This window comes from Ochotona curzoniae, unplaced genomic scaffold (assembly GCF_017591425.1).
Source record: "Ochotona curzoniae isolate NIBS_2020 unplaced genomic scaffold, NIBS_Ocur_1.0 contig_517, whole genome shotgun sequence".
In the NCBI taxonomy this organism is placed as follows: domain Eukaryota; kingdom Metazoa; phylum Chordata; class Mammalia; order Lagomorpha; family Ochotonidae; genus Ochotona; species Ochotona curzoniae.
In genome coordinates this window covers 1,005,842-1,026,505 of record NW_024466454.1, presented here as the reverse complement: position 1 = coordinate 1,026,505, position 20,664 = coordinate 1,005,842, and the positions used below count along the sequence as shown (strand labels likewise).

General features: G+C 34.5%; 1 protein-coding gene across 20 annotated transcripts in view; it reads right to left on the bottom strand.

Annotated features, from left to right (window-relative positions):
* SOX6 (SRY-box transcription factor 6) overlaps positions 1-20,664 on the bottom strand; it is a 472,980-nt gene that overhangs the window by 174,870 nt on the left and 277,446 nt on the right. For all 20 annotated transcript variants that reach the window (XM_040989053.1, XM_040989047.1, XM_040989045.1 and 17 more), the window contains one exon: positions 18,676-18,744. In XM_040989053.1, coding sequence (XP_040844987.1) covers positions 18,676-18,744 — 69 coding nt within the window. The remainder of the gene's footprint in view (positions 1-18,675; positions 18,745-20,664) is intronic.

The following is a 20,664-nucleotide window of genomic DNA, read 5'->3' as shown; positions in this document are numbered from 1 at the left end:
CTAACCTTCCCAAATACACATTTCCAATGTTCACTTCTCCTTTGCATTCTCTCTTATTTTTCTTGTTGTTCTACCAAACGTGCATATTTGGATCTCTAACAAATATCTCACCTTAACAACTTCAACACTATACTTTGATATTCTCCCATGTTCCTAGCCACCTCCCTCCTTTTTTGGAATCGATTCTTAACAGTTTCCTCGGTGACTGTCAACTCCATCCTTCCAGTCGATGATGTCTAAATACCTGAAGTCAGCCTGGACTTTGCTTTTCCCCTCAGGTTCCTTTTGGCTGTGTTGTTACAAACAACATCTCTTACACCTTAATGCTTCTTACTGTTTCCCTTTCTTTCCGATTACTAACCATTTTTGCCTAAATAGACTTTCTCAAGATCTTTCTGTTTCTACATTTGCCCCCTTTCTGTCTGTTTGCAACACAGCAAAATTTAACCTGTCAAAAATCCAAGTTAGATTATGTTATTCTTCAAAACTTCCCATCCCCCTTGAAGACCGAAGTCCTTACAATAATGCAGACTACACTCAGTGTTTTCATTTCCTACACTTCTCCCTTCTGCTCCTCTACATCATAAGCCATAAGGGCCTCTTGATGTTCTTTCCATAGAACTGGCTTGTTCCTACCTTGTAAGTCTTTGTATCTGCTGGGAGAATCTTTCTTCAGAGAGCAACAAGACTTGCTTTCTTAATTCCTTTGGGAAGTAGTTAGCCAAACACTCCCCCCAGGCCCCACTGTTGATTCTCCATAGTGGTTTTCAGCATGCCATAATTTTACTGATCAAATTCATTGTCTGCCTCCACTCAAGAAAATGTCAATTTAGCAAGGCATGAGATTTTGTAGAGTGGCATATCTCCAAGGACTAAAAGAGCATCAGAAACATACATGTGTAATTAAAAGTTAAGTAAATCGAAATCGCAGAAAACAGCACAACTTTGGAAGCTTCTGAACACATGAAGCACAATGAGAAGTGTATTTTAGGAAGAAAACTCTAGAAGATGGTTTACTATTTCAACAATTTAGGCATGAGGTGATGATAACCTAAGTCATGTTAGTAGTGGAATAAAGGAAGGATAAAAGATACAAGGCATTATGCAGTAAACTAGAATTGACAACTCTATCATACATGTAGAAAATGAATAATATATCAAATACAAGTTGGGGTAGAGATAAGAACAAAATATGAAGACAGAGGTAGGCTTAAAAAGAAATAGTATTGTCATTTTCTGTAATATTTTAAATAATAAAAGAAAAACAAGCTCAATTTAATTGATCTTTTTTGTCAGAAAAGATCCTAAATTTTCTTTGACTTTCGTATTGAGATGAACGCCAAATTGAATATAAGGATGACTTAAGTCATTAATTTAAGTAGCTTGGTATGTTTTGTTGTTATTAAAATATGATTGATAATAGAAATCCTACTATTTTCATACAGAAAGTGAGGATTTGAAGAAAAGGCACCTTGAAGGAGATGCCTTTCACTTTTTCCTTCTCTTGATCACCAATCCTTATTTCATATTCGAAGAAAAGATACCATTTCCTTCGTTTAAATTCAGGTTGCCATGGTTGTATCTGGGCTGGGCTACTTTAAAGAAGGTATCTAAATACTTGTGGAAAAAGTCAAGCAGGTAGACATTACCTTTTTTTCTACTACAATTGCTAATGGCATATGAAACATCTGCTTTATTCATAAAGACCAATTTGATAATCAGATGCAATTGAAAGAGTCATCTGTCAGCAGTCCATCATTACAAACAGAATCAAGTTTCCCCCCTACCTTTTCTGTGGTACCACATAGTGCCTATCATATACAGTAGGCTGTTGTTTCCATGAAATGATAATGTTGCATTCTCTGGCCTTGTGCCAAGTAACATGTTTGAGGATTTCCTGGTTTTCCTGTTAAAAGTTCAAAATGTAGACTTGGAATGTTCTGGGGGATTTTAAAACACATTTGTAGTGGAAAATCTGCAATCGAGTCATTCATTCTATTTCAGAGACATTTTTATTTTACTCTTAAAACACACTAGTTCAAACTGGAAGAGATTTTCATTTATACATAATTCTTTGAAATCTTCTCAAATAATTTTTGTTCCCTGGCTTACAAATATACAAAACAGATACATTTGAATGGTTATTGTTCATACTAGTTGGTTAAAATTTACAATGTAATGTAATAAAGTAACTGCCATGCAAATACATTTAGATGTTTATTTATAGGTCATTATCTGTTGAGTAATATACAGAGCTTGAAAGGAATTATTCAGAAATTTGAAGAGCAGTAGCTAAAATTTAAGATAAAAGGCTAATGAAGATTATAATAGAAATAAAAGGGGAAGAATGATAAAGCCTTTAAAACCTGTGAATTAAAATCTGAATAGGTGCAAATGGAGTCATAAGTACCCAATATGCCCTATAATAATATAGATTTATCTCAAGAAATTGAGACAAACTAAGAGAACTAAAGCTTAAAGTATCCACAGGAAAAAAAGTTGAAACAAAGATCTCCATATTTTATGCAATCACTATCTAAAGAAAAAGTCCCAGTGTTGCCAGGGATGTACTTAGTAAATAGTTTAAATTCTTTCCAGTTGAGAGAGAAAGGAACTAGAGTATATTGGCCTCTCTCCTCCCCCTCCAGTGAATTGATATTCCATGATATACACCTCCATTGTTGAAAGAGTACCTCTTTTCAATGAGACGAGATCAGCAAATGGCTATTTCACAAAGAATAAAAAATATACTCTTGTTATTTTAATGTGTGTTTATGTAAAAAAAAAAAGTGGCAGATCCATGTTAATAAACCTAGCTTAGTGAAAAAAATAAAATAGTTGCTAAGCCATGGTGAGTAATTAGCCTTTTAGCATATACCCTTTCTTCAAGAATGCTTCCTCCTGTGCTGGTTCTTTTAAATAGCTCCAGTCCTGGCTGCTTTTGTTGAGCTTGGAAATTGTTCACATATGAGAGAAATTAAGCTCTCATTTAACAGAGACACATGCCTGTCAAGACCAGGGGAACAAAGACTAGTCCCCGGGGCCTGTTCAGCTCCCAGAGGCTGCCACTCATTCTGTTAGCAATGCTTAGCCTTTGCAGAATGTGTATAAAACCCGATAAATCATTTCATCTGCTATGCTTAATACATGAGAGCTTAGACTATTTTTCAAAATGTTTTCTCTTTCTTATCCAACTCCACAGCTATGTAGTTAAAAAAAAAAAGACTTCCTGTTGTTCACGCTTTTTCAGTAATAAAAAAGTCCCCCAACATCATCAATGTAAATCAAGAAGCATTATCTCAAAATTTTTTTTCCCAGACATTCTCCTTACATTACTCATTTTGTGATTTAACACCTACTAGCTGCTTTAAACCAAGGAATTAGCCTTGGCAAAACTAAATTGGTTAAGGACCGGAATGGTACACACTTACTGTCCTACTCAGATTCAACACTTTGCCCACCCTTTGGAGCACAGAGGCAACATGACTTACCATGGTGGAGAACAGAGCTACTGTGTAACAGTCAGCCCTACTACCTAGGAAAGTGAATGCCCTTCTCTTAAATCCAGCCCAAGTCCCCTTCACACTGTCTCATTTCTGAAAAACAAGAGATGCTCACTGGGGAAAATATGCTATCATTTTACATAGAAACCTCTGCACTTTTTTCCACATACTCCATCCACAGTACTCTTGGGGAAAAACACAGAGCTATGGTGAAAGATTAACACTCACAGCTTTAAATTCTTCCAATCTATACCTACAGTTGTTCAAAGTAGAGGAGAGAAGGACTGTGGGGAAATGAGTTCTTGTTCTTAATTAGTAAAATATATATTTCACATAAAATTAAAGCTCTTGTTCCAACTGTGTTGCATGTATTTATCCCAGTCCAGCAGCCTCAATCCAGAGATGCTGCGAGTCCCACACTCATAAAGAAGCTGGTAACATAAAGAACCTCACCCTTCTCTACTGCGGGAGAAAAAGCAAATCTGGATTTGATAAGTAAAACCAGATTCATCCAATTGTTATGTGGTAAAGGCCTACAGTTAATGGGAACCATAAACAGTCCAAGAAACCAGCATGGTAGTAGTTTCTTCAGAATTGGTTTCACTCATATCTAGTTAGATATTAATCAGATGTACAACCGGCACAAATGCTTTGTGCAAACACAGATAACTGTATATGTGCCTCAGTAAAAAAGAAAAAAAAAACCTGAAACTGCATCAGATTGTTTTACATTCTTTTACATTCACATTTATATATCAAGCCCAAGTGATTTATAATTTTTTTCCAATAATAAATTATTTTCATTTTTAAACAACAAATCGCATCCTGCAGGTCCTAGCAGAGGCTGATGTCAGAATGTGATAGAACAACAAAATTAATTAAATAATGCTTGAAAAAATAAAAGTTTATTTATAAAAAATGACATTAAGGTGAACTGCCTAATAAGAACATGGATTTGCTTAAATAAAACATTATATGGGTCTGTTTTAGATTCATCCCTAAAGCCCTGAAAGATATTAGAATTTTAGTGAGTAATTACCCTATTTACTTCAAACAAAATGGGAGGAAATCGGAAAACCATATTAAGCTCCACTACACATCAAAAATGAAATTCTCTCATTTTTTATCTTGCAACCCAATAAATAAATTGTAGTTGGAAAATTTATTGGAACTCGAAGATGAAACTTGACGAGTTAGATGTGAGGAAATGGCCAAAAGCATATCCACATCAGTGCTATCCTTCAAGCAGGAAGCCTGCCTCCAGAAGAAAAATCGAATTCTCCCCGTCACAGTTTTAGACAGTCTGAACCACACTCAGCACCACCCCCACAGTTAGACAAGGCTCTAGCCACTTAACACATCTGTATCCAAATGAAAATGCAACACTTGGAGTGAAAACAAGAGACAGGGAAAGGTGTTATATGCTATATATGCCACTGACATAATACTTCAATAGGATATGTTGTAATTTCCTGCAATTAATACTTTAGCAAAGCAATGAGAATTTTTTTCCAAAAATTACAATATTTTACTTACAACACTGAAATTATGTTTGTGTCACCCTTTCCACTTTATAGCCATAATGCCAAGATTTGTCATTGACTACATAATGGTTCTCTCTGCAGCCTTGAAAGCAAGCATTTGTAGGCCCTCTTCCTAAATATATTTTCTAAAGTCTCCTGTAGCCATCGTTTTAGGTGGCAAGCATTAAAAGCTATCACAATACTCCACAAAGAAAATACTAATTCAAGCTTGTAATTACAAACCCTTCAATGGATTAAAATGTAAACATTCTTCCTAAGTGGACAAGGCTTATATTATGACCAAACTTAAAGCCTGTCCTCAAGCTTTGTAGGGAAGATGACCAAGACTTTGCCATTGTCTATTTCTGTCCTCTGGAATGACAGGTTAGTGTCGCAAGGAACTTGAGCCACAGTCTTGAGTTAAGATTGAATAATACTTGTTCCATGTAAATGAAAAATAAAAATCAAGAAAGAAGAGTCCTTTGCCAGCTGACATGCAGTTACTAGAACAAAGACCAGGCACAGAAATTGTAAGTCTAAGCTTCTTTCTAATACATCTTCTTGTCATTGCTCAGATGCCATCTTATCTACAAGCCGGGGCTGCATATCCTCCATGGAAGAAAGAACAAGTTCTGCTGAGAGTAAGTCAGTAATCATCTCCAGGTCTACCTTTCCTTTGCCTGGGATCAAAATTCATCTCTCTGAGCTAAAGGGAATACATAATTCTGCAGAATTAATCAGTGTACAAGGTAACGTTGGTTTAGCAAATGAGTAGGGGCCAGAAACAGGTGTAAATATCAGTGAAATAGAATGAAAATACTGAGATCTATCCCTGCATATCCATTTCAGCTCTCTGGAGATCTGTTTTATTATTATTATTATTAACTGAATTTTCTCTTTGAGCAATCACATTAATGCTAGTTAAGACTCAAGCCATAGACATTACATTTTACTCCAGGGTTGTACGCATTAGAAGTATATTTTTAGTCCTTTAAAAAAAATAATTGGAGCCTGTCCTGTGGCTCAACAGGCTAATCCCCCACCCTCGCACTCTAGCATCCAATATGGGTGCCAGTTCACAGCCAGACTGCTGCATTCCCATCTAGTATCATGCTTATAGCCTGGGAAAGCATTGTAGAATGGCCCAAGTCCTTAGGACCCAGTATCCATGAGGGAGACCCAGAAGAGCCTCCTGATCCCAGTTTCATATCAGCTCAGCTCTGGCTGTTGTAGCCATCTGGGAAGTGAACCAGTAGATGGAAGAACTTTTCTATCTCTCCTTGTCTTTTAAATCTCCATTTCAAATAAATGCGAAAGAGTAATAAGAACAATATTAATTTTAAAAGCAATGCCCTCTCTTCCATCCTTTTCTCAATGACTGTAGTCATATAGTTGAAAAAAATAACATATTTTATATATTTCTCTATTTAATGTTGCATTATCAACATTATCCCAATTAACAAACAATTATTTATAAACAGTTGTAGAAGTCTATGACAGATCATCAAAGGAATGTACCACAGTGGACTTAAAAATTTTCATATTTTTAAAATTCTGATCTTTTCAGTGTACTCTCATTAAAGTGTTCTAAGTTTTTCATATTAATTTATAATTTATAAACCAAAAATGTATACTTGAGTTCCCAAATACTCAATATCCAACCTCTCCTACTAACATTTCATAAATGTTTGTCATAATTAATAAATCACACCCAGTTTTCCTAATTTTTTACCCAGACTCCTCCTATTCATATGTCCATCTCATCCTCTAGTAAGTAATATTCTCTCTATGGGCTGAGTTTTTTTAAGCCCCCACTAATTAGGGCGAGCATGTGATTTTTTTCTATGTCCAGCATATTTCCTTCAATATAATACTACTATACTTAGAAGCAGTATAGAGTTGCTTTAAGAAACCTATGGAATACTGCATTAAAAGATAATGGCCTTCTTCTACAAACTCTTCACAGAAATCTCTTCTATGTTAGAAAAAAATTAATAAACCTGAAATGTAACAACAATTACTAACCTAACTATAATTCTAACATTCAAAGACATCCACTTCTAGCATTTTGTTTTTAACCATCTGATAAACATAACACTGACAAATTAGGGTCTGTACAGTCAGAACCCATCCTTACTGAGAAGGAAAGATACTGCAGTAATATGAAGATTAAAGTCCTAAACATAAGTTCATATGGCTTCTGAACTCTCTGTCCCACAAGCAATCCTTGGGAGTGTACAACTGTCAAGGATATATGCTTATCCCAAGACGGAGTCCAGGAGAGGGCCCTCTGAGACCAGTGAAATGAACCGTAAATTAAGCCAGAAAATTTTGACAGAACAACAGCTGCTGTATTATATGCCGATTTCAAGAGCCCAACTTTGTTTTCTTTGCCATCGTTTCCACTCTTGTTCATATATTCCAACAATGATCTGGAATTCCTTCAATGGCCAAATACATGTTGGTTCCATCACTGTAGCTCTGACCTGGTCTACCCAAATTCCTAAGACTAACATATATCTAGAATCTAACTACTACTCACTTGTGTCTAGATTTTCTATAGACAAAGAATAACCAGGCCACAGAATGTTGATTCCATTCTATCTTGCTGTGATACGCAAAATCTAGAAACTTGAGTCTTTAGAATGTGCCATAAAAACTCAGAGAGGAAGGAGAAAACAAAAGCTTGACACTAATACTTCTTTTCTCAAAGCACAATTATTCTTCACTGAATAGGTAAAACCTTTTTTTTTTTTTATTCCCATGCACTTTCACTTTCATCTTCTGCAACCAAACTCATTTTATCACTAAGTCCAAGATGATTCTTTCAAATTACAGCTTCCAATTATTCAGCTGGTAATTTTGGAGCTACCATGACACTTCATGATTTTCTGTGAAGTACAAGCCAGGAGGTAGCAGTTGAGAGCCATAGAATTTTTTAAAAAAGCCATTTAGAACAAATATTGGCCTCAAGAACTACAGGTGCCTACTCTCTTGTTGATTGCTGACTCAGGCTCGATTTGCTTACATAAAGAATTTTCTAAAAGCTTATGGAAAATGCATACGGTAGGAAAGTAATGCAAGTATTTCCATGTTTGCACCAAACTTGTCTTTGATTCATTTTGTGCGAACTTATTTTACTAACCTTAAACTGCCCTATATTTAACTGACTTTTCTACACACTGCCAGTAACTTCGGCTGTATTCAGCTTGAGAAACATCAAACTCAGAGTTATGCACAGGTATTGATTAGCCCTATGCAAGGAATACTTTTTTCATTTGGGTAACAATGTCTTGACCTTCCTGCAACTTGTAAAAAGAAATCAAAAAAGGAAACTTGGAAAAAAATAGGCATTCAATTGAAACAAAAACACTTTGATTTTTTCCCCTTTTTATATATAAAACAGGAGTATGTATATATTCTAATGTACAATTAAAGAATGTAGAAAGAACAGGCAATAGATGATTCTTACTGCAGTACAAAATAGGTAGGCATGGTCTGTTGGAATTTTCTTAGAATTATCTGTCCATGTTGCAATTGGCCTGGTTGAGAATCCTTTATGTGTGAATTTCGGCTGCTGCACAAAACCTTTCCATGGAACTTTAAGAAAAAAATCACCCCACTGAAATGGACGTATAACAACAGCCACAATCATGATTTGACTGAGAATGAACCTTATGCTTTATTCTCAAGTGTGATTTTTTTAACTTTCATTGTCTAACATTACGACCTTAGCATTTTCTAAATGGATAGAATGATGAGTAAAATGAATTCAGTGTCTCACAGGAAACAGGACATTTTCGCATCATTTATTTCCTGTTAATTTTGAACAAGTAAAAATATCTAACTCTAACATTAATAATTTTGGGTTGAAGTTACTACAAGTGAATTCAAACCGGTTATGTCAGTACCTCCCAGCCACATTTAAAAGATATTTCCCTGTGCTATATCAAGTGTCACACAGTATATCAATTTTTATTTCCCATCTCTCAAGTCTGGTATGCATACTGTTTAACTTCTTAAATTCTAAGTACAGACATAATTCACAAAAGCGAGGCAAATGCCTGACTTACAGGAGATGGCATACGTAAGATTTATATGAACAACTTCATTTTAAACAAGGGGGATTTTGCATTCTGTGCTGCTATATCACACAGCTTCATTTGTGTTTAAAATCTATGAAATAAATTGGAAAGGCTCATTTACTATACTTCCAACTTCACAAAGACTATCACTTTAATAGTAAGACCATTTCAGTGTGAAAGGTAAGAATCTGACAGTGTTTTTTGCAAAACAAAATGCCATGGTCTGTCCTGTACAGTCCCCAGGCAGTTGTGTCTAATTCTCAGCTGACCATTTCGAAGGGCCTGATAAACATTATTCTCCACTCACTGGCAAGTGAAATAGCTCTCATTTGGCAGCCAGAGAAAACGGATGCTTTTTCTTTTCTTTATAATGGTGATAATAACTGATTATAGTGCACACAGCATTGATAATCTTATATTCACATCACTAATTTGTGAGTTCTAAACACATATATGCACATAGATGCACACACATTTGCAATCACTTACAAATTAGATGTATGTATGCTTACCTGTTATAAACTCTGGAATTATTCCTATACCTACTCATGTAGGAAAAGGCATCACCAACAAGAGCCACAGAAATATAGTTATTATGTACTGGACACTTATGGAACATTTTGCAACTACTTCTAATCCCAAACTACTGTAAGGCACAATTATCTATCTATGGGAATTAAAAAAATGTGGGATCAAAGACATTTAGTAACTTGTCTCACAGGTAATAAACAGCAAAATAGACCACAAATGTACTAAATGGTAGAAGTAAAATTGTAAATTTGATTTATTTGCTTCTTACACTTGAGCTGGTATGAAATTTTAAGTTATATGTATCCTGAAGCAACATATTCTACTGTCTTTTCTATTTACATATGTGTTTATGCATATATTTACATACATATTTTATGTAGATATATCTATCCCTCACATATGTCAAGTTGCAGTCAAATCATTCAGGTTTTTTAAAATTCTTTAACAAAAATAATAGGTCAGGGATAGGGCTTTGGCCAAGTAGTTAAGATGCTGGCTAGGATAGCCACCTACATTTCCAAATGGAATCCTCAGCTCGAGTTCCTGAATGCACCCTCCTGTTAAGATGCACCTTGGAAAGCGGTAGATGATATCTAAAGTACCTGGATACCTGACTGCAACCCATATGTGATGTTGCTGCAGACTCTCGGCTTTGATTTGGCCCAACTGTATATTGTAGGGATTTGGGGAGTGAACCAGCAAATGGAAGAAATTTCTCTCCCCATCTCCCAATTTCTTCTTGTTGTGCCTCTAAGGTCATTGAAAGTCAGTAAAGAAACATTAAAAAAAATAATAAGACCATGCACCAGATTGACATATCCAGGTTTGATTCCTGTTTCTGGCTTCTGACTCTGCAGACTCTGGAAAATAGGAGTGAAGGCTCAAATAAATGGGTTCTTGAAACCATGTGGGAAACCTAGATTGATTTCCTGGCTCCCAGTCTGAGATCTTCTCAGTCCTGCCTGTTCTGGGCAAGTGGGGAGAAAACTAATATATGGATATATGAGAGATTTCTTCCTTTTCTCTGTCTCTCTCTCTCAGTGTCTCTCTCTCTCTCTCTCCCTTCCTCCCTCCCTTCCTCTCATTACATGTTTTTTACAAGAATTTATTTTCTAATTTTGCTTTTTTATGCACTTTCTCCTAAGTCATATAATATCAATACATTCTTGTATTGCCAGTACACACACATATAAAATTATTAGAAAAACAAACTAAATGTATTGTTTAAGCCATGGTTCATCAAAACAATTCTAGCTAGTAAATAAAACAACAGTTACCAAATGCAAATGTATATTTTAACTTCTCAAGAATTACTATTTAAGTTATGTTCCAACCCTCAGCCTAGACAGATAGTTGGAGATATATAAAATATATATTTTATTCACTAAAATCATCTATCAAGCTCTTAATAGATCGCATATATACAGAACTGTACTTCATGTCATATAAAATCAGAATCTTGAGAATGGGTCCCAGATATTAGAACTTCTAAGACTTTCAGGTATCCAGAAAGTACATTAAGGTTGAGGACCACTGGGGCATTATATTATTATTCACTGCCTACTTTCATCAGATGGAGAAGATAGCTTTTAAAAAGTTATTAAGGTTACATTTGACCTCTGAAACAGAAAAACATCCCATCAAAGTCCCCACAAAGTAACAAAATTAACTATTAAGAAGCTTATAGGTAAATACTAGGAGAATAAGTTAGCCATTACTGTATCTCATATAACACAGCATAAAGATTCCAATTATGCATTTTACATTGTTCTTTATGGGTAAACACTGACAGCTATAGCAGTCTTGTATATAAACTGATTCTAGTGGAAAGTATTCATTTTTTACCATTTAACAATATAAAGAATGTAATGAATATATTAATATCCACATTGTAAGCTAAAACAATTAAGTACAAAGTGATTTATTCAACTCACAGGAGGGGAAAAAAGTAAGACCGAAGGGACAACAATGGGAACAATAGTACAAAAGGAATAAAAAGCTTGAGTTCCACCAATGACTCGACCAATATTCAAGCTTTGAATCTTGGATAACTGTTCTATGCCTTAGTTACCAATGTAAAGTAAGGGATTTGGCTGTATTAAGAGTTCCCAAGATTTTACTTATCTTGGACCAGTGATTCATTTTGTTTTCAAAAGAAAACTAAATGGAAACATACACAATTAAGAACATTTTGTCTTACCAAACAAAACTACTGGAAAATTGAGAAACAAAGCACATGCAATGGGTTATCATCATTATTTCATAAAAAGAAAACACTTTGTAATTCAAAAAAAAATGGTGGAGACAATACCCTCATAGTTTTGTAACAGACTCATTAAACTGCTCTTCAACAAGGACTCCACACCTTTCCTCCCACCAGTGAGTAAGAATCACACAGTCTAGTAGATGATATTTCCAAGTTTAATATTCTGTGAAAATGGCAGCACGTTGAAGGGGGAGTATGTCACAACTTCTGATGTAGTACTCTTTTAAGGGTTTCCTAAAAATCACATTCTTAACAAACTATCTTCATAATTTTTGCCATACCCAAGAATCCAAACATTACTGGCTAAAGGTTTTATTTGACTTCTTTCCAATATTTTCTTAAATAAAACTGTTGCAAAGGTAAATTTTATTTCATTAATTCAAAGAGAAAACTAAAATAATTTCCATAAGAACACAACTAGATAGTCATGAAAAGTATTTATGTAAATGAGAGCTAAACACTACTGTCTCTTACGGTAGACAATATTCTTCCCCATTGCCTCAACAACATTAGTACATCCTCAGGAATATTAAGACTAATGCTAAACTGAACCCTCAATATATGAAGAAGGATTTTTTAAAAATAGAAAAGAGTCATTTTTGCCTTGGGAATTGATTTGTTGTTACATAATATCATATGCTGGCAGCAATTAAATAATCTGTTTTATTCAGTTCCAAAATGTCTCCCCTCTCCTGCTAAACTCTCCCTCTTTAATCTCTGAAAGAAGCAAAGAAATTAATTTACTTGAATTTCTCTTGTCACTGATTTGGGAGAAGACTGGGGCACAGAGCACAAATAGGTAAGACTCAGCAGAAGAAGCTTAGGACAGGGCAGAAAAAACAGATGCTCCTTCAGATTTCAGTTGGCTGCGTGAGATCTTTGTCCTAAGGCCACACTGGTAAAAGAGATGGGTATCTGATTAATGATTCTATATAGTACCTTGTGAGATTTGGTCAGGACTCTTCCAGATTCATTCTACCTTTACAGACAATCTAATATAATTAGTGTGGAGATGAAATCCACAACAAAAACAGCATAATTTTAGCTGTTATGTCCCTTGCTATTCATGAATTGCAGCAGTTTTACCTATTCTTTATAGTCCAGAAACTTTATTATTAAAGTGGTTGAAACAGGCTTTAGAGCATCTATCATTACTTAAAAAGTTAATTAGATTACATAAAAGAAATAATCAGATTTGCATTTTTATCTTGGTTTTAAACTTCCACAGAAGATCACAACAGCCTGCCTGTGGGCAATTAAAAACAGCATACAGCACAGAAATAGAGAGGAGAGAGGGTCTGTTTTTCCTGGCTAATTCATGATTGAAGATAGAATTACAAAATATTTTAAGGGCTTGCTGAAGCTGGGGGCTAATCCCAGACTTCTAAGCTTTGTTTATAACCCTCATATCATTGTAAGAGAGTATCAGATTCATATTCGGTGCCAATAGACATATGAAATTACTTTCAATGGGTTTATTTGTTCCTTTTCAGAGGCTGTTGGAAAGAGATTCATTACCTGATCAATAACACACAAATAAAGGACTATTTGCTAGAGCCAAAACAGAAGCACTATAATTGCCTTTTGTTTATCAACGTGAAATACAATTAACAAGGAGATGCAACCCAAGACAGAGAGGCTTCAGAAGACTGAAAATCAGCTCCTTACTTCCCCCAGTCATCTTCCAAAGACAATAAACGGAAGGTCCGGCTCTTAAAATTAGAGGTCAATTAGATACTTAGTGATGAAACATATCTTCAAATATATGTATTATTATTATGCTAGCAAAAAAATTAATTAACCAGGTCAAGCAGGCCACAAAGGCTAATGTACAAAGTAATTATTTCTGATCTTTCGACAACGACTTAACATAAAAAGGTAGTCCTTTATTCTGCTCAGCAGATACCTGAAATACTGGTAGTTAATCACACTGGCAGAAACAAAAGGCACATTTTATCTCCTCAAAAGGTAAGGGTACATCTCAAATTATTCTGTTTAATCGTTTAACAGCAATCATTTCCTTATTTATAACATTAACATCTTTCTTCTTTCTATGCAAGAAGAAAAGAGAATACATATTTAATGTTTCATGACAGACACAAAATTTAGCAATAGCACTAATGAATGCTTATTTGAAATAGAAAACACTCTATAAGAAAAATTCTCATATATGCTTAAGAACAAAATGACACTTCACTGAAGCTAAAAAATTTGATTGTGGGAAAAGTAAAAAAAAAAGCATGTTCTACAATATTTTAAAAAATAAAATTTTCAGATAAGACAAAGAGAACCTGCAAGCAATAGCATTTAGTTCACATCACCTACAGATTGAGTTTGCCATGTAATACATGTTAAGTAATGGAAAGCAATGAAACATATTGGTTATAAAGAAAACAGAGACCTATTTCAAGTTTCACAATTATACTGATGTTTCACAATTATACAAAATGTGTATTGTGAATATACAAATCACTGGCCCTGGGTCAGAAGACCATATACCCATATAAAATCCCAACCAGTCAATCCATTCTTAAGAGAATGCTGGTCGGTTACTGTGAGGGAGAATACTGCTTGTTTGGCACATGGTACAAGTTCCTTGAATAATTCTAAAATTGGGGTCTAAAGTCACCCCAATGATTGCAGAATAATCCATCCCTGGAAAAACAAGATTTTACAATGCTATTTTAATAATAAGTCAAATTATTTTTCAATGCTAAACTGCCAGATACAAAATGTCATCACTTATATGTGCTCCTATGGATATGATATGGAAATCAAAGAAGCTGGTACATTGCACTCATAAACAGTATCTTCTCTAGATTGAAAGCCATAACATGATCAGATAAGCATATATATACATAGAGAGAAAGAGAGATACATGGATTAAGACATCAGATTTTATAGAGAGTTTTCTGCTTGACTTGCAATGATCTTATATTAAGAATTAATTGAAATTACAATAAATAGGTAATTTTTTTACAACTGTCCCAGGAATTAAAAGTGGATTTTGTTTACCAATTTACATAACTCATAAATAAAATGCTTCGTACTATTGGCTAAAATCCTACAAAACAATTGGTGGCAGAGAAAGAATGAAATTACTGCATCAAAATCAACGTTGACAAGTGTAAGGATTCACACACTGACTCCTTAGCTTTGCTTTCCACAGACTTAATAAAAATTGTGCTACATTTGTCCTAGAATTATCAAAAATGTTTATTCCTGGGCCACATAATTATTTATCATACAATAATTTTTTTAAAAAATCACCATTTTCCCTAAAGCACAGAGGGATTTATAAATTCACCACAAATAGCCTACTAAAGGGTCTACTAATATTATTGTATAATTATTTAAAATTATTAGTTTGAGTTTTAAGTGGTAAAAATTGACTCACCAAAAAATATTGTGAGTCCACAAAATCAATAATAATTTATCAATACAGCTTCCATGCTCCTAGGGGTACGTATGTCTTCTCGTTAGAAGTTATACAGTACTGTGCTGTACTATATACTATATACACACTATAGTTTTGATGATTTGTGACTATCTTGGATTTTATTGTACATTGGTAAAGTTGACATCTCTCACTTGGTTATTGTTTATGGCTTATGCCTGTGCCTTTGCTGATCTATTGTCTTTTTACTTTTGGTCTTCAACCCTTTACTTAGTGAAGCATTGAAAATACACCATCTCAAAAAAAATGTTTCTTTTAGTGGAAAAGAAAGGGTGTCTTTCAAAACTTGTTATTATTTATTAAGGCAAAAAGTTTAAAAAGTATACTCGACAGAGAAAAATGAACTTATTTTTAGCTTCATATATACATTTTAAATGGTTGTAAATAGACATGGGGCCTTTTTTTAAAGATTTATTTATTTTTATTGGAAAGTCAGATATACAGAGGAGGAGACACCGACTCACGCTCCAAGCGGCTACAACAACAGGAACTGAGCCCATCTAAAGCCAGGAGCCTGAGTCTCCCACTTGGATGCAGGGTCTCAAGGCCTTGGACCATCCTCGGCTGCCTTCCCCAGGCCACAAGCAGGGAGCTGGATGGGAAGCGGGGTCGCCAGGATCAGAACTATCACCCACAAGGGATTGTGCCAAGTGTAAGGCAAGGCCTCTACCTGCTAGGCCATTGCGCCAGGGCCCCAACATGGAACCTTTTTAAAATATTATCTCAATCATTTCTTTTGCTATTTCTAATTTTAAAATCCCTATTTTTCAATTTTTTTCAAACCATTGAGATTTTCATTTGTTTCAATTGTAGTAGATCCAGACTGTTTGGTGTATGGTTATTAAGATAAGTTATATACCTTTCCCTTTTCATTAAAACTACAAATTGGGGGAATAATAGAACAAATTTGACTGTAAGGAACTGATTCTCCAAGGCAAACAGCTAATTGTTGTGGCTTAAATCGTATTGACCCTGTTAACAAATAGGTTGCAAAATTTAAGATTTAAAACAAGCAAAAATGTCAAATTTGCTAAAATTGTCTCAGTAGTGAAAATTTTCTTTTAGAAGTTTGTTTTCTTCTTAAAATTGTTTTATTCATTGTTCCATTCTGAGATATGAGAATGCTTTTTTTAGTAACAGAAAAAGTATGAATTTTATATTTTGCTTAAAATGCATACTAAAACACAAATATAACCCTTTCATAAATTGATCATGTTGAAATTTTCCTTAACTCACTCCATTTCCAAAAAAGTAACTATAAATGCCAGAATGACAGATAACTGTATTGTGAATGTCACAGTTGTCCAAAGACTGTGTTTCAGTATTTGAAAAATTCTTCAAATGCTCTCATATTGACAAGTTATGAGTGGAAATGACACTGGGAAGCAACAGCTTTGAACAGAATCAACTATAATACAAGTCTTATTTACTTCCTTGTTTAAAAGATACATATGAATTCTTGTTACCAAGGGTCCTATATTTCTAAAATGAATGTAACTTACATTGAGCTTCTCTACAACTACAATAAGTGCTGATTAGCTGAAAGTTTCTTAAGCATTTATACACGAGAAATATTCACAAGTTATAAAAGCAACTAAACTGCTATTAGAACACTTGGAAATTTATGTTTATCTTCTCAAATGGAACATTTTGATGACTATCTTAAGATCACATTCTATCATTTCCAGAAAAAGACATCAATTTAATCTAGTCAAGTTATAACTATAAAATCATATGTAATCAATAAATACTAATGATATCTCATAAAAATATTCAAAACTGCTATAGTCATTACTCATCTGAGGTCTCCAATACAGGAAAACATCAATTAAGAAACCTCATCAATACAGATAACACTGGACTAAGAAATAAAATATATTAGAAATAAAAAAGTGGTAAAAAAAAAAAGGTAGCAAAATTAGTACAAATAACTGATACAGGAATATCTTAAGAAACTTCTTACATTACTATATTACAAATAAGAGCAACAGGGAGAACTAAATGATCATGTTATTTAACACCTACTGAGTTCTTAGAGGAATCTAGAGAAAAATGTAGGAAGCCACAGGCTAAAAATCTTGACCTTAGCAGTAGGGGATGCACTAAAAATTTTAATAAGGGCAGAACAAGGGAACACCTGGACAGTTATTTAATTAAGGATCTCAGCATGAGTCATAAAAGAGATATCAGGATAAGAAATTATTCCAAGATTCAATTGTTATGACTGAGCGTCACAAAACCAGAGATTCTAAGTCACGTACATTTAGACTGTTTTATTTGGAAATATATGAATGTTGACACATACTATAGGATCAAACCATAAACAACAGAAACAAGTTGCAAAAAAAACAAAAAAAAACTTCTTACGAAGTTTGCTGGAAAAAATGCCAACTTAGGAGAAGATACTTCTTCAGATACCAAATCAGTATTTTAAACTCAGTTAAGTACTGCCTGGTCTGCTAAGCACAATTAACAAAATAAATCGGGGCTCTAAGTGCAAATCACTGCGTTCATTGGTAAGACAGGAAATTAAACTGTGATTTTATGCTAAATTAAAATAATACAAAGGTTGTGATATTAACTTCAAAAAAAGTAATGCTATTTAGAATATGCTGGCCCATATCTTGAATTAACCATAGCAGGTAAGTAAAGGAATGACAGAAAAGAACTCATCTTCTTCACCTCCCAGAATATTGTTAATTGTGGTTTATGCATTTTTTCAATGCCATAGAAAAAGGAGATTTCTAAATTGTGGTAAAATTATTTTCTTCGTTTATAGACTGTAAGATCCTTGAAGACAAGCTACCATTAAATTATATATTCCCTCAGAATCTATAAGGAATTTGGTTAATATTTATTTATTAAGGGACAAACTCATTACTCACAGCCTTTTTTATCCTGATTCTTCTCATGATTGGCCTAATCAGTGCTAACAAGTACACAAAAGTAAGTTTTCCTGTGTGACGCAATTACATGAAAAATACAAGGCAAAAAACAGTTTGTAGCAACAAAAGCAGCACCTGTATGTTACCTTGCAGCCACCAAGTTTCCACCAGATTGTATTAGGTAAATGTGAAAGGGAAAAGAAAAAAATAAGATTTGTTCTATTTACGGATCACATTGGAGAAGAATGCTCGTATCACTGCCTAGTCCATATTTCTTACATCCACTTACACAACTGTGTGTAACACTCCTGAATAACTGTCCTATTTGTGTTGCTGAAAAGACAGCATTTGCAGGATTTTAAATTCCATTTTCAAGGAGGAAAGTATCTAAGAATAATCAGATGAGAGTAATAAAATACACTGACCTGGATCTGTTGCTGCAGGAGATTGATTTTGTGCTGCTGTTGCAGAAGTTGCTGCTGTTGTCTTGCAATCTATCAGAAATAAAGTTTCATTAAGTTAAAATGAAATGTTTACACCTTAGCGATTACTTCAGGCCTCTCTCTTGGTGTTACAAGAATGCTTTACTGCTTCTCTATGCAAAAGAGCTCCTATAAAACAGGAAGGGCAGAATCAGAAAACTGGAAAGAAGCAAAAAAGAAATTTAAACAGGTGTGTTTGCTCTAACTACAAATGAAAACCAACCCCTCTATTACATCAGTGAGTTGTTCACCTCTCTTTACTGGTCAGCTGAAAATAATAGAAATGTAGAATTTAAATGCTTACAATGACTGGAAAACTCTGGATATATTTTTCTAAAGGCTAAATTTATGTATTAAAGTAAATCTAAAAAAAAAGGCAAGCAAAAGCCTATTACTGTGTGTATGATTCACCTTTGTGAAATCTTTTTTCTTGCAAAGATTTGCATTACTTACACATTTACAAATATTATCAAAGCAATGTCAGAAACACAATGAAAAGTCAAAAAGTTTCAGCCTTTCATGGTAATGTTGTATGTGAAATCCAACAGACTTTTAAAAGCCAACTAAACCATAATTTAAAATGTATCCTATTAAGGGAAATATGTTTACTTTACAGTGCAGAATCCACATACAAAGTTTATATCCTCTCACTTCATCCGGCAATCAAATCCAACATATTTCTATGATATCTGATCTATAAAAAGAAAGACTAACCAGCTAACGTAAGCCCTCCAGCGGACCTGATCTGCCCCCTAAGAGGACAAACAACTTCCTTGGGATCACAGTGTTCACAGCGAAGCATGAATCAGATATCAGGCTGCCTGGTTCTCAAACACTGACCTGTTATATACAGTTTCTTACTGAGGACACGCTGTCAGTGTAGGAAGCAAGAAAGAAAAGGGGCCAGAGAACACTTAGAGGATTTGGTTTGGTAGTGTCATATAGGGAAAAGTTACACTCTGTTCTTCCTACTTCCAAAGCCAACATTCCAGAGTGAGCTATGTTAAAAGTGACAATGAGTGTGGATCAGTCCCCAATTATATATTTCCTGTGCCTTGTTGATGTTCTAACCTTGTGCAAGGAGAAATGTTCAAATCACATTTCATTCAGCTTGGAACAATAATACTGCAGTCCACTCCCCAATATTTCTTTATACTCTTAATGATTACCGGATCATACTGTAAGCCAGGATATTGTTCCTAACAAGGACTGTAGTTTGGGACAAAGGACAACTACTTCCCCAATGCTTTACAGACAAAATAAGAACATAGTTTAAGCAGGTTAGAATAGTTCTGTCTGTTTGTTCCTACTCAAATCAGAAATGGACAACTCACTCTGCAGCTCCAGGTTCAGAAACTGGATTCTCTGAATATTTATTTCTTCTTAGCAAACCAGCGAAACACCACTAGGCATTTAATATTGATGGTCCCTCCTAAATGATAAAGTGCTGCATAGAAATGCATCCAAAACACCACACTGCAATTACTATCATCCACTCTAAACGTATGGGTTTGACACAGTGAAGTATGGTACATAAGCACCATGTGGCTCAAATTCTGAATTTTATTTGCCAATCGGTTGAGCTACATGCTCGCTTCATTGAGCATGACAACCTAGTTTTAAGTGTCATTTAATTTTCATTTTGAAATATAATTACAAAGTGTTCACTGTAAGATATCACTCGTCTGCAAATGTGTCAAGATTAATTTGTGCTAGCTTATTCACAAGTGTCAATAGTTAATTACTGTGTCATCTCTGGATGGCTAAATGACATTCTAACTTCTGATTTTTTACAGTGTTCCTTTATGTTATTTTCCATTAGGGGCTGAGTCCATATTCCTACATGTGGGCAAATATTCAAGCATATAAAATACCAGACGTCACAACTCATTAAAATCAACAGAGCATATATTGCTCTATATACCCCTATAA